This window comes from Phyllobates terribilis, unplaced genomic scaffold (assembly GCF_046119375.1).
Source record: "Phyllobates terribilis strain yellow unplaced genomic scaffold, ASM4611937v1 Scaffold_5__5_contigs__length_657084704, whole genome shotgun sequence".
Lineage (NCBI taxonomy): Eukaryota > Metazoa > Chordata > Amphibia > Anura > Dendrobatidae > Phyllobates > Phyllobates terribilis.
The window spans coordinates 291,931,220-291,954,354 of NW_027362765.1; the positions used below are offsets into that span (position 1 = coordinate 291,931,220).

Genomic DNA, 23,135 nt, shown 5'->3' on the forward strand with positions numbered 1-23,135 from the left:
TTTTGGTAGGGTGAAGCTTCCTACTGGCATAGGCAATGACCCTCTCTTTGCCTTTCTGCATTTGAGACAACACGGCTCCCAACCCAACGTTGCTGGCATCTGTGTACAGGATAAACGGCTGACCGTAGTCGGGGTAAGCCAGGATTTTGTCTCCCGTGAGAGCTAGCTTCAAGAGCTTGAAGGATTCTCCCACCCTGTTGTCCCACTCAATCGGAGGGCTCTTGGTTTTCGCCTTTTTGGAGTGGCCCACCAAGAGGTCCTGAAGGGGAGTGGCTATCTTGGTAAAGCCCTTGATGAATCGTCTATAATAGCCAACCAACCCTAGAAATTGTCGTACCTCACGAATGGTAGTTGGCTTGTGCCAGTCCTTGATGACGGTGACCTTATCCGAGTCTGGTGCCACCCCTTCTGCACTCACAACATGGCCTAGGTATTGTACCTTGGGTTTCAGGAGATGACATTTGGACGACTTCACCTTGAGACCAAAGTTGGATAGGGCTTCGAATACCTCGGCCAGGTGTTTCAAATGGTCTTCATAGGTTCTGGAAAAGACAATGACATCGTCCAGGTATAACAGTACCGTTTCGAAGTTCTTATGCCCAAGGCAACACTCCATTAACCTTTGGAACGTTACAGGGGCTTTGCACAGCCCGAATGGCATACAGTTGAACTCACATAAGCCCATTGGTTTAGTGAATGCGGTCTTCTCCTTGTCTGCCTCTGCAATGGGAACCTGTCAGTACACACTGGTGAGATCTAGGGTCGACAAGCATTTAGCTGATGTCAGGGCAGCTAGCGACTCCTTGATATGCGGCAAGGGATAGGCGTCTTTATGGGTGATGCGATTGATCTGCCTATAGTCGACGCACATACGCATGGTACCATCCTTCTTTTTGACTAGTACCAAGGGGGCTGCCCAGGGGCTACAACTATCCATTATTACTCCTGCCTCTTTCATTTCTCGCAACATGCTCTTGGCACACTAGTATTGAGCCGGAGGAACAGGACGGTATCTTTCTTTAATAGCGGGGTGGTCTCCCGTAGGGATATGGTGTTGGATCCCTTTTACTTGCCCAAAATCCAGGGGGTTCTTACTGAATACCCTTTTCGTATTCCTGGACTACCCGGTAGACCCCATCTTTCTGATGTGAAGGGGTGGAGTCAGTACCAATGTGCAGATTCTGACACCAGTCCTCCAACCGTCCCGAGGATTCGTTGTCCTCCGTCGTTTCAGACGAGTCCAAGGGTTCTACTGCCTGGATTGCGTTATTACTAAAAGTAAAGAGCTTGGCTACTGTAGCATACCTGGGTAAGTTGGCCTCTTTTTCCCCACAATTTAATACTCCTATGGGTACCCTCCCCTTCTGACATCCACCACCTCTCGGGCTGTCAGGATAGTGGGTCTGCTGTCAGAATAAACAAGGTCTACCAAGGCTTGTAGTCTTGGCCTCTGATGCCCATCACTTCCCTACACCATATCATCATTTCACTCTTGGGGGGGTAGCACAATGGGGTACGGGTCACTCACCCTTACGCTGCCAATCTCTCCACAAACTGTACCTGTTGTCTTTGCATGAGTGCTCTAATCTCTTTGTGCAGCACTCGTTGTTGTCCGGAGTTGGCGGTTTCAGCTGCCTGCTGTAACAACACAATTATTTCACCAAGACAGTTTTCAATAATGTTTGTACCTAGGGTGATCATGGGATGGCATTCACATTTATCAATATCCACAATTATCAAACCCTACGATTCAATTTCCACTCTCCCCACCTTTATGGTCACCTCTTTATACCCCACCTGAAGCAAGGGCTCACCGTTACTTGCTACTATAGTCAAGTCATCATCAGGGCGATGGGTAAGGTCAGTGTCAGACCAATAGCATTTGTAAAGGACATGAGGCATCGTGGTCACTTGGGAACCAGTGTCCAAGAGAGCGTTCAATGGAATGCCATCAATCACGACGGGCAGGATCGGCCATCCCCCCTCGTACTTGTCCCTCCCGTTGTGTTGACCAGGTTGCTTTACTCCTGGGGGTTGGTCCTCTGCCCTAAGGGTCGTTCGTTTAATGGACACCACCTTGCGATGTTACCCACCTTGTCGCAGCGTCGGCAGATGGGCCGCCCGGTTGGGTCGTGGCAGTCGGTGCCTCTTCCTTTGGTGCGGGTGGATGGAATCCTCTTCTGTCGTTGCCACGGCAGGTCATCTGGACTCCAGGCCCGGATCTTCTCTGTAGGGGAAGACACTTGCAGAGACTGCACTGTTTTTTCCAATGTAGCCACACTTCTGGTTAGTTCTTGTACCTGTAGGCGTAAGTCTGCAGAGGGTTCGTTACTCAGTGTCAGGGCATCAGCCTCAATAGGTTCCTGGGGCAAAGACACTGCCTCCTAGTGGTAGAGTATTGCTGGGCGTTTAGTGGGCGCGGTATTGCTAGGGGTTGTCTTTCGTAGCACACGGATTGCCCTGTCCTTATATTGAGCAAATTTCATGTCAGGGTTTTGTAAGGACTTTATACGTAATTGGGTCTTATGCATGGTAGACAGCAGTCCTTCTATACATTACTCTGTTAATAGCCTGTCCTCCTGCACGCTGTCAGGAACAATCTGCTTAATGGCTTGCAGCACCTCCTGGAGGTTGAGGGCATAGTCTCTCACACTGTCCTGCACCCTTTGTTTGCAGCCAAAGAACCGCATTTTTATTACTGCCGCGGTACGGGTATCAAAAGTGTCTTGTAGCTTTGTTAAGATGTTGACTGTCCATTTATCAGTGTCCGTTTGACTGTCCATTTATCAGTATCCAGCCAGGAATTTACTTCCCTCTGTGCTGCGCCAGTTAGCTGACCGATTAGAATGCTGACCTTCTGCCCTTCAGCCAAGGGGTAAACGTCAAACAGGCTACACAGTCTCTCTTTGAAATCGCTAAGGGTATGCGACTCCCCTGAATAATGTGGTAACCAGGCCGCTCCTAGGATATATGGCATAGACAGTGGCATTATGGGGGCTGCAGCAGCTGGGATCATTGGATGGGTGGATAGATCACACAGCACAGGGCTGCAGTAGCTGGGTGGATGGATGGATGGGATCACACCGCACAGAGCTGCAGCAGCTGGGATGGATGGAATCACACAGCCCTCTGCAGGAGGAAGCAACAATTTCCCCCCTCCTCAGTCTGATGCAAAGGAGAGGGCTGGCACCTTTCAGCCTGAGTGACAGACAACTCTGGTACAGTCTATGCAAGTGGGAGGGGCCTATTTTGGTGCTGTTTCCAAGGCTCCGCCCACGATGGGACACCCCACAAATCATTAACTCCACATGTGCTACAGTAATGGCCGCAGTTTATACAGTTATACACAGTCTTTGTGGCACACAGGACCCGGTTAATGGGGTCCGTAAATCCTGTTCATGACGCCAGCTGCAGCGGCCGTAAGGGCCTAGGGTACTTGGTAGCTGGGCCGGCAGTCTTCCAGGGAGGTCATGGTAGCAGTGGCCCAGCTCCGTGGCCCTGGCCAAGCAGATGAAGGGATTATTTACAGGGGATTTGTAGTCTTTATGTGACACCACCTGTGGTGCCTAGTCAGGGATGACCAGCGCTGCTGTGTGGACCCTGGGAGATAAATGGTATAGCAGCTGGGATGAAACACTTCCCATGGGTGAAGCGGGCCCCCAGGGATTGAGAAAGCTTATATGAAGGATGGCGGCGGTGGAAACAGGGTGCAGAGAGCAGGACTGCAGCGGTGATGATAGTCGCGGTGGTAGCACAGCTGCGGGGAGGCACAGAAGAAGAAGACAGACATGAGGAATGCAGTCCGGTTACCTTTACTGCAGAGAAAGCTGTCGAGTCCACGGCACTGGTCATTAGGTCCTGGAGGGTCCGGTCAGCCTGGAAGCAGTTGGAGTCCGCCCCGTCTGGTGGGTTTGGAGGCCTGCCTGCTACACTTCTCCATTGCGGGCCCCGTTGCCTGTGAGCTATTCTGCGGTCCCTCTCCTTCACTCCTGCTCTAAGCTCCGTACTAGCAGGCGGTGCGAACCTATAATGGGTACTGCCGTCTTGGGTGCAGCTCCAGGCTCTACTTATACCGCTGTGCTGCCGGGCTTCTGCTTGTGGCCAGGAAACTTGCAGTCTCCTGTCCCCCAGATTCGGTTGCCGGGAAGTGCAATGCCCGTACAACCCAGGACTCTGGCGTCCTCTGGTCCGCTGCCTGGGGTGAGCTCTTCACTTGTTCTGCTCCCCAGAACTTTCTCCTTCTCCCTCTGCTGCTTTCTCTCCCTCTCTCCTTCCCTCTCTCCTTCCCACTCACACTCACTGACTAACTCCTCCCCCCAGCCGGAAAAGGCAGCTCCCCAAAATAGGGTATAGAGCTCCCCCTTCAGGTCAGGGATCAAAACCTTTGTGTGCATGTGGGGTTTACCTGACGTCGGGAGCTCCTCCTGCTTCCAAGCGTAATATCACCTCCGGTGAAGGAGGCAACACTACTGTGGCAACAGGCCCATGGGGCGCCACATATTCATTGCAAATGTGAGAACATCTACATCCTTGCTAATTTTGGCCTCCAGGATGCAGCAGATTTTATTATCTTTGCCTCCCCACAGTCATTGAGACATATCTTTATTCTTTTTTAATGTTGCTATCTATCTATCTATCTATCTATCTATCTATCTATCTATCTATCTATCTATCTATCTATCTGTCTATGTGTCTTTCTATCTATCTATCTATCTACCCCTCCATCCATCTACCTACAGTTATATGAAAAAGTTTGGGCACCCCTATTAATCTTAAGCTTATTGTTTTATAAAAATTGGTGTTTTTGCAACAGCTATTTCAGTTTGATATATGTAATAACTGTTGGACACTGTTGAGGTTTATTGTACTAACAGAAAATGTGCAATCTGCATTCAAACAAAATTTGACAGGTGCATAAGTATGGGCACCCTTATCATTTTCTTGTTTTAAATACTCCTACCTACTTTTTACTGAAATAGCTGTTGCAAAAACACCAATTTTTATAAAACATTAAGCTTAAGATTAATAGGGGTGCCCAAACTTTTTCATATAACTGTATATCTGTCTCTCTATACCTGCTTGTCAGATGATTACACAACATGAGCAGGGAATCTGCTGAGCATGTGGGTCTGCCACTGAAGGTGGACCAACAACCCAGCCACAGGAAAAATAGCATGGCGGCACTAATGCAGATAAAAATGGACTGCACATACAAAAGTGCACATTATTCCTAATGGATGTATATAGCAAATACATTTCTTATCACAGACTTTCTCGAGTTTGGAACAATACTTTTCACAAGACCACCCCTCTAAGGATCTCTTGACAGACAATCATAATGATCACATTATTCAATTCTTTTAGCTCTCTTTAGTGCTTCATTGCTAAAATAACATTAGGGTGAAATTTATTAAGACCCCCTAATACTATATATGTATATTGTTCTTTTATGTTATTCCATTTGTTTAAATGTAAAATTCCTTTATGGTGTTTTTCTTCTCTAGATCTCTATATACAACAGCAACTCTTCTTATTGCATTCTCCACAGCAGGTAGGTCTATGTAAAATAACTTAGAAGTCATAATATTTTAGCAAAATTCTATAGCATTGTTTTTCATGCACTGTTGTCAAAGGTGCAACTTAAAAAAACAAACTGAGCTTTACTCACCCTTCTTTGGTCCACCGCTGATTCTCCGCTGCTGCTCCTGGTGTTTGTTATTGTTTAGAGGGCTGTCGTCACATCGACAGCTTTGCAGCCAATCAGTAGCTCATCTCAGCTTTGATTGCTTGCAGCGCTGTCACCGTGACGTCACCACTGCAGACAACAAGAGACACCCAGAGCAGCAGCGTAGACTCAGTGCTTGACCTCAGTAGGGTGAATAAAGCACAGATTGTTCTTTTTAAATCAAACTACTGCTAGAAGACATACGTTTTTTGTAACCGATTGCTGCCCAAATCAGAGCCTGGTTTCAGCAAAGTTTTTTTTCTTTGAAATGCTACCAGAGGACCATAGGCAGAGATACGACTAGGAGAGAAGGTCCATGGGGACTGGGCTCAATCACCAATGAATAAATGTTAAAACATAACTTTTACTGTGCAATTAAACACATGGTGAAAAAGAATAAAAAGATAAAACGGAGTAAGGATCCATAATCTTAAGCGTTTCGGGTTGGCAACCCTTATTCATAGCATTGCTTCCAGTGAATTGTCCTCCCTCTCAGGTGAGCTGATTACCATTTTTTCTCCTTCCCTAGAGATGGGACTAGTTCGGCGCTGCCCTCAGCCTGTTTCTTGCCTCATCGCTTTAGTTGATTGATAGGTCTCTCCCATGTGTTGTGCTTAGCAAGAGACCTATCAATCAACTAGGGCAGTGCTGGGAGAAGCCATCCAGGTGTAGAGCCAAATTATCCTCCACTCTCCCTATGGTCCTCATCTGGCTTCCCCCTGCACCGCTCTAGTTGATTGAAGGGTCTTTTGCTAAGTACACACATGGGAGAGACCCATCAATGAACTAGAGCGATGCGGCAGCTCTTCAAACTAGTTTTTTTCTGATACAACACAACATTTCAGAAAAAAACATACATGGCTGCAATCGTGCCACCAGGCTTTGATTTATGTGCTCATGGTTTTGACATTTTTTCTTTAAAGTGCATGGGCCACAATGCAAAAATCTGTAACAGGGCTAGTTATCATTTACTATTTATATACTGGTGTGCTTTTAATGGGGCCGAAGGGTTTTGAGGCGCCACTCTCACAGCCATAGCTTTGCCCCTGATTGTTATTTCATTGAGTCGTATGCTTATAATGCATAATTGTGTTATATGTCAACCTAATAACTTATTTGCTCTCATTTCCCCATTTGCTTTAATTCTAAATGGGATAAAAATAATCTGTTTGCCACAATGAAGCACAAGATTTAGTCATACAATCCATTAAAGGAACAGTTAGCTGGGAAAATAAATTGCTGCTCTGAAAACAGTTATTACAAAAGTTGAATGTAGTGGAAAATATTACAGCTTGGACATTTACATGGAATATGACATTTTATGTTGATAAATGTAAAGTAATTTCCCTTGGTCTCAGTAATACTACTGCTAGGCATCAGAACCATGGGCAGGCATATAGCCTCCAGCTGCTGAGGGGCCCGGGGAATAGAGGGGTCCACAAAGCTTTAATAGTTTGAAGCAGTAACAACTGGAGTTGGGGCATGGTGGTATGTGGAAGGAGGTGTTTGGTGCTCCGAAATCCCGTTATATAATCAGTGGAATCTACTGGTAGAAGGATTGACTCTTCTACAGTACTTGTCAATTTTTCCTCAGCCATGTATGTTTAGGTTCGGGACTTTGTGAAAGGGCAACATACGGGACATAGGATGGGTGTCCTGTATAGGACTGCAAAACACCAATACTGATGCTCCGTAGTCCCCCTTTGGTAATTCTTTACGAAGCAGCAGTCATGCTGAGATGTAACAACAGATGGTCACGACAGTAATATGCTGTCTGCCATTATTTTACTGCAAGTGTCACAAAACCTATGGTATGTCATCATTGCCACCTTATAAATAGAGAATGGATGAGGGACCACAGGAATATTGGTGGTGAAGCAGCGGGTGATTTAAAGGGAGCTTGTCAGCTTTAAAATCTGTATCAAAGTAAGCACAGGTCCTTGTAAGACACCTTGCAATAGGAAGAGGTATATTTTTAGTTTAAAGATTTGTTGTTTAGTTTTGGAGAAAATCATCATCATGTTCATCTGCAAATGAGGTGTTCAAGGCATCGAGGGCAGGGCCTGTGCTGTGCGGTGCAACCTTTCTCCCACAGTATAGCAGGCAGCCTGTAAACTGTGGACGGAAGGGATCATACAGCTCTGCCCACTTCTGCATTGATTGACAGTGCTGAGCTATCCTATAAACTGTGTGAGGAAGGGAGCTCTGGGCCATACAGCTCCACTCCTCACTTAAATATGAAAGAGGGAGAGACACCAAGCGCAGTAGGGTCTTATCTGGTGGAGAAAATGGTCTAGGTGAGAGGTATAGTATTACACGCATGCCGCTAGGTTCAGATAAGGACGAGACAGGTTACATGAATTCTTTGGAATCCTGGGGGAACCGTTACTCAGGGCGACCATAGAATGTCCAGAGAATGGGCTGTTGGGACGAAACGGCATTGTTTCTTTTAAGCCCGGTCCTACCCGCGTTTTTCTTTTTCTCCGTGGGTGTTGTAGTCTCTGTCGTCCCCCCAAGAGGAGGTATAGTGGGATGGCAATCCTAGAGAAGTTCCGAATGTAAGTACGATAGTAGGAGAGGAATCCTAATATCTGCCTCAACTCCCCGACGGTAGAGGGCCGCTTGTCTTTTAAGGCCAGTACCGGAGCGATTTCTGCTGGGTCCATGGTATATCCTTCTCTGGAGACAATTTTCCCTAGAAATCGGACTTGCCTTTTGAACAGTTCACACTTCTTTGGGGTCAACTTAACTCCGTGTTGTTGATACTCCTATAATACGGTCCTCAAGTGTTCAACATGCTCCCGGAAGGTTTTGCTGTGTACCACATTGTCATCCAAGTACGGCAGGGAGATATCGTCCCTCAATCCTTCTAAACATGTCTCCATGCTCCTCTGGAATTCTGCTGGTGCTGAACTGAGCCCAAACGGTATGCGGATCCACTCATATAATCCCCACGGTGTGATGAATGCTGTCAAGGGTCTATTGAACTCTTCGACAAACACTTGGTGGTATGCCTTACCCTCATCGAGGACTGAGAACCAGGTACTTCCTGATAGGCTATACAGCATATCTTGGATCTTTGGTATTGGGTGCCTATCAGGTACTGACTTTCGGTTTAGTTCCCGGTAATCACATCAGAGTCTTAACGTACTGTCCTTCTTCCTAACACAACCAATAGGAGAGGAATAAGATGACTTTGACTTTTGGACCCAACCTCTGTTGATTAGATCTTGTAAATACTCTTTCACTTCACTGTGTAATGGTTTCGGCACAGACATGTAACTTCTGGTTACTGGGGCCGTGTCTTTCAAATTGATTTTCAACTGCAATGATGGGATACAGCCTATATCAGAATCATCTTTGGAGAATGCATGAAACTCTTTTTTCAGCATCTGTTTTGCTACCGCTCGATCTTCAGCACACAAGTGTTCCAGGGGTACTGGGCAATCCCAGGACTCCGAGGTGGGTCATGCAATTTCTTCCCCTGGGCAACTCCTGTTCCTTGGTGGGGAGACTGAATTCACTGTAGACCCCTGGGTGGGTCTGACACTGGCTGGATATACCGTTTTAACTGTTTGAATGTGACCTAACACAGTCTTTGGATCCAGTCTAATTTCATGTTTCGAAGTATTCATCACTGGTACTGTCACTCGAACAAACCCACCAGTAGGAATTGTAAGCCCAGTCTCACCTTGAACTAGGCCTTCTGGAAGTTCTGAGGAGTCTTTTGGCACCTTAATCAGCTCGGCTCGCAGTTCTCCTATTACTTCCTCCCAGTCATTGCTGGCAGTTCTCTCCTTTATTGGTGATTTAAGGTTCCCTCTCGGAGGTGGCACTGGAGGGTCTCCATGATAATCTTCAGACTGGCCACTGGGGGTCTCCAACTTCAGCTGACTCATTTTGGTGATTTTAGGAGCAGAGCCTTTCTTTAACTTCTGTTTGCTCTCTGATTCCAAGCTAGCTGCCTCATTATTTTTTTCAATTAGGACTTTGTCCAAAATGCCAGGATCTTCTAGGTACTGTTTCAGAACTTTGCTGATTAACCCTGATTAACCCCTGTCTTTGCAGATTAACCCCATTCCCAGTGATCTCAAGAGCTTCTTCTGGACTAGTCCAGCATCAAACTTCTCTTCCGCTTCTACATCTATGAATGCAAACAACAGTCTATCCTTCAGTTCAATTGCTCTGAACAAGAAACTTTGGGGTGATTCATTATTTTTCTGTGAGAGGTTAATGAGTCGGTGGAACAATTATGAAGTACTCTCTTCTTTATAGTGCCCTTTTAAAATCATCTTCAGCTGTTGCAAGGTCAGTTGACTCTTCATTTCTAGCATACTACGGAGGTTCAGTCCTGGGCTGATCACTTTCACCACCCCCTCAACAATCTCATCTGGCTGGTAGCCTTTCTGTAAGCCTGCATAGATCTGGTGCAACAAGTTCATATAAGACAGTCTCTCTTTCTGTTCACACTCTCCAATCTGTCCCAGGATTTTGAATTCTTTCCTTATGGTGATTTGTGGTGTTAGAGAGGACTGTCTCCCTGATTTATCTAACCCGAGCAGGTTAAAGGTCCAGTCTGAGTCTATCACCTGTTCAGAGGTTTTGGTCGATTCCTGCAGGGCTGTTGTTAGGCCTTTGCATTGCTCTTTCAATTCCTGTAGTTCAATCTGTGGACGGAGATTCCCGCTCTTGTTAATTGGTGCCGCCCCTCCATCCTCCAACTTCAACCTGGTTAGAAACTGTGTTAGTTCCTGGAAGAACGTCCTCATGACATCTTCAGCTTCTTTCTCCCACAGCTCATTCATTTTTGCATTAATGGCAGCTAACAGTTACCTGCGGTTGTGTGCTTTAGAAATCTGTTCTTCTGACATCTTTATATGTTATATGTCTGCTATTGTTCTCAGTTCTTCACAGGTTAACTGAAGAAGCAGCTCTCAAATTCTGTCCATTTGTATTTCCACATCCATTGCTGCTAGTGAGTTTTCTTTAGGGCTGGTCCCCTTTAACTGGTGTAGCAGAGTTCAGTTGAGGTGCTGTGCTGCTGTGTTTTTCCAGACACTTTTCCTCTTCTCCCTCTACACGCTAATTCCCGCTCAGGACTCCCCGTACGGGCTACCAGTGTTACACGCACGCCGCTAGGTTCAGATAGGGGAGAGACAGGTTACATGAATTCTTTGGAATCCTGGGGGAACCGTTACTCAGGGCGACCAGAGACCATGTGCTGTTGCCTGCACTTGGTTTGAACAGTCATTCTGTGTTCACAGGCTCCCTTTAATTGCTTTGATCCACAATATTTTGAAAACAAATTGACTCCAATTGGACTCTATGGGACTTTTCAACATCACTTCATCTTTATAACAAGTGCTCCATCATACTTTCTCCCTCTTCCCTTTTCATCTATCTGTGCAGCTACAAATCCGACCCACTCCGTCTATGCACACCTACTAATCTTGGTGTCCAGAACGAGGGCACAAGCATCACCCACCTAGATCAACCCTGTTCATCTTCACCGTGAATTCCACCTGGACCGATAACAGAAACATCCAGATGAAACTGGCTAAGAAACAAAACAAGCCAAAACTACAAGGAACCCACAAAGAACCTCTACCATAAAGAACCAACCAGTCTAATCTATATTTTAAGCAAAACTTTTTTAATCTTTTATAACACCCTGAAATGCTGATTTTATATGATACTTTATGTGACACTAAATAAAAATATATTTTAATACCACACTTTGCACCAGAATACTTTACCCTCCCCCTAACCCCCCTTCCAACCTCACCTATTACGGCCTAACTTTACCAGCGCAGGATCACTTCCATTCTGTCTAACTGAAGAAGCAGCTCACTAATTCTGTCCATTTGTATTTCCACATCCATTACTGCTCGTGAGTTTTCTTTAGGGCTGGTCCCTTTTAACTGGTGTAGCAGAGTTCAGTTGAGGTGCTGTGCTGCTGTGTTTTTCCAGACACTTTTCCTCTTCTCCCTCTACACGCTAATTCCTGCTCAGGACTCCCCGTACGGGCTACCAGTGTTACACGCATGCCGCTAGGTTCAGATAGGGGAGAGACAGGTTACATGAATTCTTTGGAATCCTGGGGGAACCGTTACTCAGGGCGACCATAGACCATGTGCTGCAGCTTCTCTCAGGCACACAGGGGTATTGACCCTCAGGCACAGACATGTAGGTTGTTTCACTTGCTGACCATACACACTTGCCAAGAGTCCTCATAACCAGTAGAACAGTAGCATTTAATAAGAAGCTGCACAGCTAGTGCAAGTTAAGTCTTATGAGCAACAGGCTCCAGTGACAAACAGTACATTTTCCTTAGCAGCACAGCAGTTCACAGTCTTCCCAGTAGTACAGGACAGCACAGCTCTAATGCAAAGGCACATTAATGAACACAGCATTCCTTACAGCACAGTGAGATGGAGGAGGGGGGAGGGCTTGCTGAAGGGGATGATCCCTGTGACACCATTTCTTCCAGTCCTTATCTTTGTGCCTGACAATACTCTGCACTGCTAGTTCAGGAACTCTACCTGACCTGTGCTTAGCTTCACTCCTGACTTGAATCCTTTTCACTTGCAGGGGCGCTTCTGTGAGGTACAGAACACACACACCACCTTTCTATTTGGCTCCAGCCAGACAGTAAACAACTTCCCCACAATCCCCCTGGAGCTCTGCTAAAACACTCCCCTTCTCATGTGACTGTGTTAACCCCTATAGTTGCTGGATGCTTCTGGAGCACAACATTTCCTGTCTCATGTGCTTGTGTTACTTCTAATAGTTGCTGAATGCTTTTAAAGCAACAGCACTACTTCTGCATGTTACACTCTGCAACAGCACTACTTCTGCATGTCACACTCTGCAACAGCACTACTTCTGCATGTCACACTCTGCAACAGCACTACTTCTGCATGTCACACTCTGCAACAGCACTATTTCTGCATGTCACACTCTGCAACAGCACTACTTCTGCATGTCACACTCTGCAACAGCACTACTTCTGCATGTCACACTCTGCAACAGCACTACTTCTGCATGTCACACTCTGCAACAGCACTTAACTTCTCTGTCACTGACACTCTGGAACTCCCACCTGGGGCAATCTTTTCATCTCACGTATTCAGTCCCGTCTGGCCAGTTACCTCTCTAAGTTATAAACTCTGGGCCATACTGCTAGGCATCCTCTCCTAGGACCTGGGTCTGATCGATCACTCTATTTTTCAGTCACTTCTCTCCTTCATTATACTAGGATCCACTATCGCTTTCACTGTCTCCTCTCATTTTAGGGACACCCACTCCCACCCTTGGCTAGTTCCAGTCTTTAACTCTAACTCTCCCTACTGTCAGGAAATACACAATACCAACATTATTAAGGCAAGTTACAATTCACATTACACAATACAACATTACACTTGTTCTTCAAGGGGAAACGTGGACAGTATGTCCATCTCCTTACAACTGCAGTAGGTAAAGAACCTATATAAAAGAAGGTGTATACTTTTATTAGTACATCTAATTATATATAAAAGATTGAAAACACATGAGACAAACAAGGGAGGGCGACAGACACAGCAGGAGGAGACAAGATGGATTATGAATAAATATATGTTATTCAAGTGAGACGTCAATAGCAATAAAGTCACAGTGATATTCAGAATGAACACATCACTTAACAAGTAGATAGTAGTATCGCCGGAAAAGTCAAGCAGCTGCTGCAGAAGAAATTTTAGGGCGTAAAATGATAGATAAAAACCTGTGATCCAAATACTGCAAGGTATCATCTTCAATTTGGGGTTTTACTTTCAACAGGAATTATTTTAAGATTTTATCCATATACAACATTTTCTATATATTTATTTTATTAGATACCGCTGTGCTTCTATTTCCTGCTCTGTCTTTACTGGCAATTGGTGGAGTTCTCTTGATTTTGACTAATATGCAGGTCAGTATACTTATATATTGGACATTAGAAAAAACTGTATTATATTATTAAAGGGGTACTCCAGCCTTAGGGTACAAGTCTGCAGTTACTCTATGTGACTGCAGACTTTTAAATGCCCACATCGCGCACACTGGACACTATCAGGACTCTCCAGTGCTGGCGCCTGGATGGTCAATTATGTAACTGCAAGTATGCGATTTGCATATATGGTAAGTCCTTTACGCCATTTGCCATTTGTACAATGTTTTTCTTCTAATTTCAGGTAAAATACTATATACCATGAAACTTCCAGTTAGAACCAAATATTGCTATTTTATACAAACCACAAAAACACCATATAGTGTGCTAATTGTTCCTGGGTGATTTTTATTTACTCCACTGTTGCCCATCTTCTACCTTCTCCACCCCTTGAAAATGTGGGCTTCTGCATAAAGTTTTTATTAAATGATTATTCCTATTCTATCAAGTGATGGCATATTGATAGTATAAGTCATCACTTTTTGATTCATGGGGTACTGACTTCCAGGGCCCCCATAGATTTGGATAATAAAGTGGTAGTGGTGAAATATGCTTTAGAAAAATGGGTCAAATTGAAACCATTTTGAGAAATTAGGTAGAATTTACACAAAATATAATATTTTTCCCTTTTTTAAAGTGCAATTTTTACAAAACTATTGACAAATAATCACTATGGACAAAGATCTACAGTCCATGGGGCTATCTGTTGTAAAGACTTGTCAGGGCATATAAAAATAATATAAAAAAATGTTAAAAAATAAACTTAATGTTTTAAAACCCACAATGAAGCAGTATCATTAAAACTGGTATTACATATGCCAGAGTACATTGGAGTAAATTGCACAAAATCTATTCAGATGCACATCAAGGAATAAATTTAGCGCATCCCTTGAATACAAGATAAAATGCTATACAGATTTGCACTGTTCCATTTTCTCTATCTTTAGAAATAGTAAATCTGCAATCTAATTATTTATTGAAAAAAGTTGCATGTTTTGGCAAATGGCTTAATATTTTCACCTAAATAACTGGCTTACTTAAAATCATTCCAGGAGAGACTGGAATACATTTGTGACAAAAGTTGTAATTGACAAATCAGAAAAAATTTTGAAAATAAATGCTCACAATGGTGAAAAGAGAAAAAAACAAACAAACACAGACGAACATATATAAAATAGGCTTTAAAAAAGGGGGCAAATTAAAAGAGAAATCAAGTTCAAATGAAAAACAGTCGAAAACCTCCCAAAACTAGGCAAAAAATAGACACAAACCTAAAGGTTTGGTTCTAAAGTATTTTTGTTTTTTTTAAAAGAAGGGGTCAGCTAGTCACTGAGAATTTTCCGAGGTAACCTAAAATCTAGTATTTCTCTGTATGTAGTACCGAGTCATCCCAATGACATGGTGCCAACAATATTTTGAAAGTTTAAATGGTGCTTAATGGTGCTGAATATGAAACATGCTATATGGATGCCACTATTTTCCCCTTGTATGACTGGCTGTAAGCATTCTGTTTATGCATACACATAATAATGGAGTAAACATACTCTTCATGCAAACTGTTGACAACCAGCTCCACTTTGTACAGAGTACGCTTTGCACACATTAGTCATGCTCAAAGATTTTTCTTTTAGATTACACAATATATATGTATGTATCACTGCACACTATAATACAATGCATGTCTGTAACAGTACAGTAAGTTATGAAACTTTCTTCTGTTTGTAAAGGTTGGAAATTTGTTTGGATCTCAACGCTCTACAATAATAACGATATACAATGGGGCTTTTGACTCGTCTTCTGTTATTTTTCTAGTTGTGAAGGTAAGAGATTTACCCGTGAAGAATGATTTGGAACTTTTCATCATATTTGTTTACAGTCCTGATTTTATTGGAATAATCCCACTATTTGAGCCTCAAGAGGGTCGTTGTTTATGCAAACCCCAGTTAAAGAGGGCACTCTTTATTTTATTGGAGTCTGTCATGGAGTTCTTGGTGTGGGAGTTTTAAATGTCCCAATTTCGGCCATTAAAATGTTGAAAACAATCAGTATTCAGTAATGTATGGCTTTTATTGAACTGAGCAGTTCCAATTGGCAGCTCAAATTTGATACTCTGTAGGGTATGTACTGTACCTTCTCAGCCAGTTATTTTATTGTTCCAAAACATATAAAATAAACAAAATAGTCTTGATTAAAAGATATCCCACAGTGCTTATTCTTGGCCCTTCATGGTAACTGACTACAAGCAAAGCTTGTGCAGTCTGATTCTAGAGTAATACTCCATTTATTCCTTATTTTCTTCTAGTCTACCAAGAGTAGATAAGGAAGTGGTATTGTCGTTTCTGACAGAAATCATGGCGCAGTTCCAAAGTCGTCATATGCAATATGAGACAAGCAAAATACTAACTTTACATATCAAAACATAATAAAAACAACACCTGGTCCCTTAGAAAGTCATAAAATGGGTGAATAAAACCTCAAAGGAACAACTCATAATTGTTCGGTCTTTTTCTAATTGTACAATCATTATCTTGATCATTTAACATGCTAACTGTGGCCTTTAGAGTCTGGACTGAAGCTCTTGAGTTTTATGCAATTTCTCTTGGCATTGCATATGACCACAGAGCAAATTTTCTGGGATTTCCATTCCTGGGAAAATGGACAAACTACCTTTAATGTTTTCCACTTGTGAATAACCTTTCTCACTTTAGTATGATGGACTCTAAATTGTTTGGAATTGGCATTTTAACTCTTCCCAAATTGATGGGCAGAGGCAATTTCTTCTTTAAGATCATTGTTGATTTCTTTACTTCTTGGCATTTCAGTAACACATATCTGAATACTCCAGACCAGCAAACTGCCAGTTTTATAGAGATGGTGGCTCTTGCTGATTAGAGATGACATGAATAAATTTGAGGCTAATTTAATTCTACTTGAATTGTATATAAATCTTCATTCGCCAAAATGCAGTTTTTTTCTGTAAATTGCTTCTGCATGGTTTCACCAAAATGGCGTCTGCTGACCTTACAGTTCATTATGCACTGGGTCTGCAAAGACCCCAGAGCACAATAAGGTACACTAAATTAGCAGAGAATAACTTCTGTACTAATCAAATTTCCCTGTAAAAAAGCATCAACAGGAGAATTTGAAATTTGCCTGATCTGCCAATGTGTATTGCTGATAGACAATTAATCAAGGCCATTACCTCCTATATTTTCTATGGAAGCTGTAAAGGTGTACTTACATGTTCACACACTGTTTCTTCATTATGACCCAGTTTTTTAAAATAAATAAGACACATATACTGTGTACATGTAATGGACTGGGTGGTGGAACCACTGTGCCTTGATCCGAGGAGAGCCTGGAGGAGTATGACTAGGTGCCTCACCAGGACTGACTGTGGGTAGATGACAGCTAACCCCCAAGGGCAGGAGGCAGGAACGGCCAGGAATGGTAGATTTGGCAAGCACTGGCTGGCACGGCTGGTACAGTGAATGGCACAACAGACACAGTCAGGCAGGTACTGTCGGACACGACAGGTATCCTGGTAGGCAGGTGCAGGCGGGCACGTCTGATAGGCAAGCAAACTTGCGGGCACGGCATACAGGCAGGCAGGCTGGAATGGCTGATAGACAGGCAGGCGGGCATGGCTGATAGACAGACAGGTGGGTATGGCTGATAGACAGGCAAGCGGGCATGGCTAATAGGCAGGCGGGCACTGCTGTCAGACAGGCAAGCGGGCATGGCTGATGGACAGGACATGTATACTGGAATACGAGTGCTGGTGTGGCACCCTGCTACCCACAGGTACCACAGAACCCAAATGGGTGCATGGACGGACTTCTCCACAAGAGGCCCTCATTACATGCAGACATCTCCACCCTTCCACCTCATACCACCAGAGGGAGCCCTGTTAGGGATATATATATGGAGGGTTGAGTTAGGCAGAGGGCAGAAAGTGGGAGAGCGTGCTGGTGCTGAGACCAGTGAAGGAGCAGCACGTCTGCTGCTGTGTTCTGAGGGCCCCAAGTGTGGCCGGAGGCAAAGAGGAGAGGAGAAAGGAGTTAAGGGGGCAGAGGAGCATCACAGGCTCACCCCAAGACATAATCCGGACACCGGGTCCGCGCCTACAGGGTCCTCTATACCCAGTAGGGACAACCGGCATACCAGGAGGCTTCCAGACCCCTGGTCATCCTGAAGCTACCAGCAATAACAGGACTAGGAACCACGAAGGCCCCTGGGATAGTGGTTGCCAAAGAAAGGTCCTACTACTAAGCGGTCAGGTGAGAGAGCAACACAACACAGAAGCTAGGCCAAGTTCCAGGCTGGCTAGAAGCTTAGAGAGAGGGAGACACGGATCAGGAGGCCTTATACCCGCTCACTGGGGAGAAGTCCTGAAGTGCACCCTTCCTAGCAAGTACCCTGGACCATACCTGCCATTACACCAGTAAAGGTACTGAAGCGAACCTCCTGTGTGCGTTTCCGTCATTCCCCTTGACCTGGCCATCTCTCACCTGCATCCCTTCCATCAACTCTGCCCCGGGGGTCCGCTCCGCCTGTGGGGAGCAGAAACATTCCAGCTGCCATTTCATCACCCCCGGAGGTCTGCAGCAGCGCTGGTAACCATTACCGGATACCACAGGTGGCGTCCCAAAACAAACCATACATTAAAAATCCCTTTTTCAAGAGAGACCCCAGAGTACGGGCCCGGGAGCCGACTGCCGTGACATCCTAAGCAAGGTAAAAGGCCCGGGTACCAAGTCTCCTATATCCCCCTGGGTGACACACTGGGACCTGAGAACTAACAAGCGTGTTAGAAACAGACTTACAATGTTGCACAGACACCTCCATGTAGGTGGAGGTGTGTTAAATAGGACGTGTCTCCCAACCATTGGCTGGGAACAGGGACACTTTAGGATGGTGCACGCGCTGCCCCTTTAAGAAGGAGGGAGAGCACGTGCCCTAAGCACAGTGCTGGGGAATCTGTATGCAGTGCGCATACCCCGGGCAGCCACAGAGCAGGAAGGAAAAGGAGCGGGTCGGGGGCCGTGGAGGTGAGTGAGTCGGCGTCTCTGCTGGGGGATGGAGGCAGAAGGCAGAGACGGCGGCGCTACAGTACACTATGGAACTCCCGGGATAAAGGGAAATCTGACTGCAGGGTCAGACTACACAGGGTTAGTTTGTCATGTAATGTGAAAACATATAGGTTAGCTGCATAGATAAAACAATAGTGAATATTTACCATATACAGGGTTGCATCACAATTAATTTTAGGTGCACTGGATGACTAGTAATAAGTATATATCTGAAGCCCTTGATTAGCAAATATATTAAAATAGAAATTGTGTTTCTAATTCTATTCCTGTATGGTATATTACATTTTTCTGGTAAATAAATTATTACAGGTATCTATCATTTGGGCTGGGGGGTATTGGGTATATTTATTTCCGGTGATGCTCATATGCTCTCCTTTGGGATATGTATGACTGTTATAACTAATTTGTTCAATTATCCTAGGTTCTTTATCAAAATGGAATTTCACTGCAAGATTTGTTTCTGTTCATATCCGGCTGTAGTATTTGCCACATTTTAAGGACAATGTTCTTAATGCCAAAGACTCATATCCCTTTCCCTGTACCAGAAGGATACAGATACGGGTATGTACATCATTATAGTTTCTATAGGCTTTAATTTTATTTTATATGGATTCCCGAATCACAAAAATATGTTTCTATTAAACTTTCTTTACATTAATGTTTTACCCTTCCAACAATATTTATTTTACCTTTCTCAATATGATATTGTAGTGTCCCACAGGTAAGCACTGTGTTAGTGCAATTGAAAGTACTTGGACTTGTGAACTTGCAAACATACCATTTCTTTGCTGAAGGAAATTTCTGTACCATCAAAAACACAGTCCACGTAATGCTTCTCTGAAGGAGAGACCTTCACGGGTTGGCTCAATGTATGGAGTTATTCATAGTTTTCCGCAGGAGGTAGGGAAGCAAAAGTTTGTGGAGCAGAAGTCACTTAGCATTGTTTCCGGCCACCAAGAGGCCAGTAACTCAAGAGCGTCCTAGTTCAGCCTTATCTCTCCTGACTATAGAAAAGTTTACTACTTTGTGAAGGCGACTATGTGGACAATGATGTGGACAATGTTGTCTCCTCAGCACTGACTTGGGTGTAATAGTGCTTTCTTGTAGGGGAGCGCAACCATCCTCTCCCCTGGTTAAACCAGGAAAAAACTGAACTGATTTGATCCAGCCTTGGGTTGTAAGAGCACTGAACTGACAGACTCCTCTAACACTTCTTGTAGCTTTTAGAGATAGTGAGTACATGGCAGCAGGGGCGTAACGATCACGGTTGCAGAAGCCACGACTGCTACCGAGTCCATGCTGTTTCGGGGCCCGCCGACACCAAACTTCAACTGGATATGCGTCGTCAGAGACACGTTGGATCAGTGTGCTGAAATACTGTACATGCTGCCGGCCAATCAGAGGCCAGCAGCTGATGTCGGCGTGCATGAGACTGGGGGCGCATGGCAGTGATGTCATGTGCTCCTGTTGCTTCCACGCTGAAGTAAGCGATGGGAGCAAATTTTGCACCGGAACCCATTATACTCTGGTTACACCAATGCAAAGCACGTTGCACTTTAGTCAATACTCAGTGTAGGCACATAACAATGAATGCAGTATATATTTTCTAACTCATAGTGCCCAAAGAAATTTTGGCACACTGTAACAGATCTACTGCCCCACAACAACAGAATCACTCAGCAGCAGTAGGACAAGTACCAGGACACCACAATATTACAGTTATGTTCAACCTCTATACTGTATGTGTGTGGAGCTATATTATGGCATCTATAGGAATCTTTAGGGCCCTATAGGACATCCATACATTGGCAAATCATGTCATTTTCCACTGGACACTGTGTTTTAGATCTTTTTTTACTCAAGAAACCTTGCTACTGGCGAAGACATCGCTGTAGTATACTGTAGAATGTTGGAACCAAACAGGGAAACACATACGGCCCGATTCATCAAAGCTTTTACATCAGCTTTGAAAAGTCGAAAAATTTTGTTACAAAACAATGCTGTACCAAAGTTCTCATGCAATTTTTTCCCATCTCCAACAAAGTGGGCAAAGCTGGGGCGAGATGGGCTCATGGCAACTCCCTCTAGTCAAATCTAGTCAAATAAATGACCACCAACAGCGTTCCTTACTCCATAAATCTTACTCCAATCCCTGACTGGAGTAGGATTTGTGAAGAGGCACACATGATGGTGTATGCCACTTGTCCAGCGGTCCTGATTCATTAAGAAGCATGTGCCTCTTCATGAATCAGGAGGGTCTGACTCTAGCACACCCACGCCTCAAGACCGGTGTGAATAACATCAGTCTTGATTAGTGATGGGTAAGCACTAAAATGCTCGGGTCAAGCAAATTGGAATACTTGGGTGCTCAACCCGAGCATCGAACCCAATGTAAGTCTATGGAAAACTCGAGCATTTTTCAGGCGGCTCCCCCCGGCGGTCTGCTGCGGGCCTAAAAATTGCCCAGATCGATGGGAATAGTGCTCAAATGACATGGAAACAGCATGGGGAAGACCCCTGGAAGCATTTCTGACTCCCAGGTCACTGCTGTCAACAACATTGTCAGAGGTATTACGCCACTTTTACGGACTCACAATAAAACATACAAAAACAAACCAAAATGGATTTTCCTGGGAAATATGTTAAGGAACATCCTTTCCAGGGTAATGACTTGTATATAAGGCAAAATAAATATACAGAAACAAAAATGCTCCTCCACACCTTGGGCTATGTTCACACATAGCGGTTTTGATGCGATTTTGCACTTTTGCATTGCTTTCAACCAAGACAAATGCATTCACTGGGAAATGTCATTTTAACATTTTACAACCTTATCTGGCCATGTGGTGTATGACACATCATCAGACACATGCATGCAGTGCTGATAAGACATGGGAACAGCATGGAGAAGACCCCTGGAAACATCTCTGACTCCCAAGTCACTGCCTAAAAGTGTGCCCATTATAAGTGACCCTTGGCGCATGTGAAGATGCCTCCCACCATGCACCTGTCATTGCAGACTTGCAACAATCACCGTCCACGTCCTTGTCCCAGTGCAGCGTTCAGTTGTCCCTACCCCATTCCTTGAAATGCAAGCGCAAGTATGCAGCTAGCCACCCACCCACCCACAGGCTGCAATACTATACACTGTGTTCCAAATTATTATGCAAATAATATTTTCTCAGATTTTCCCAAATTACCTATATGAATTGCAGTCATTGTAATTTTCCAGTCTAATAACTATTAGAGTACAATTGAAAGGTTTTTGTACAAACTGCCTATGATAACAGTATATTTTTTAAAAAATAAAAAACTCAAACTGCACTCAAAATGCATGTTCCAAATTATTATGCACAGCAGAGTTTTCAACCTTTTCATTTTAATAAAGAACAAAAAAATGGTCATTTTTGAAATTATAAGCATTAGCTGGTTATTACAAACTGAAATCAAACAGTTTTCAACTCAAAACTTTATTCTAGGTGATGTTACATTTGCACATAGGACCGCTTGTTGGAAAGGAGCTTCTGAACTCTCTCGTCCATTGAATTTGTCAGGTTTTGGATGGTTTCTGCTTCAATTGTTTTGCATGAGGACAGAATACCCTCCCAGAGCTGTTGCTTAGATGTGAACTGCCTCCCGCCATCATAGACACTCCTTTTGATGATGCTCCAGAGGTTCTCAATGGGGTTGAGGTCAGGGGAGCATGGGTGCCACACCATAAGCTTGTCCCCTTTTATGCCCATAGCAGCCAGAGATGCAGATGTGTTATGTGCAGCATGAGACGGGGCATTATCATGCATGAAAATGATCTTGCTGCGGAATGCACGGTTCTTCTTCTTGAACCATGGCAGGAAGTGCTGTTTGAGAAACTCAACATACATTATGGAGTTCATCTTTACCCCTTCAGGGATCCTAAAAGGGCCGACAATCTCTCTCCCCGTGATTCCAGCCCAAAACATTACTCCACCTCCTCCTTTTTAGAGCCGTAGCCGTGTTTGCATGGGGTGTCCATCAACCAGCCATCCTCCACTCCATCCATCTGGACCATCGAGATCATTTCATGCATGATAATGCCCCATCTCATGCTGCACATAACACATCTGCATCTCTGGCTGCTATGGGCATAAAAGGGGACAAACTTATAGTGTGGCACCCATGCTCCCCTGACCTCAACCCCATTGAGAACCTCTGGAGCATCATCAAAAGGAGTGTCTATGATGGCGGGAGGCAGTTCACATCTAAGCAACAGCTCCTGGAGGGTATTCTGTCCTCATGCAAAACAATTGAAGCAGAAACCATCTAAAACCTGACAAATTCAATGGACGAGAGAGTTCAGAAGCTCCTTTCG

At 44.4% G+C, this 23,135-nt stretch overlaps 1 protein-coding gene across 18 annotated transcripts in view; it reads left to right on the plus strand.

Moving 5' to 3' along the window:
- Positions 1-23,135, plus strand: part of SLC43A3 (solute carrier family 43 member 3) — a 133,395-nt gene that overhangs the window by 22,229 nt on the left and 88,031 nt on the right. For all 18 annotated transcript variants that reach the window (XM_073684307.1, XM_073684291.1, XM_073684288.1 and 15 more), the window contains 4 exons: positions 5,505-5,551; positions 13,600-13,676; positions 15,422-15,514; positions 19,209-19,348. In XM_073684307.1, the coding sequence (XP_073540408.1) occupies positions 5,505-5,551; positions 13,600-13,676; positions 15,422-15,514; positions 19,209-19,348 (357 nt within the window). The remainder of the gene's footprint in view (positions 1-5,504; positions 5,552-13,599; positions 13,677-15,421; positions 15,515-19,208; positions 19,349-23,135) is intronic.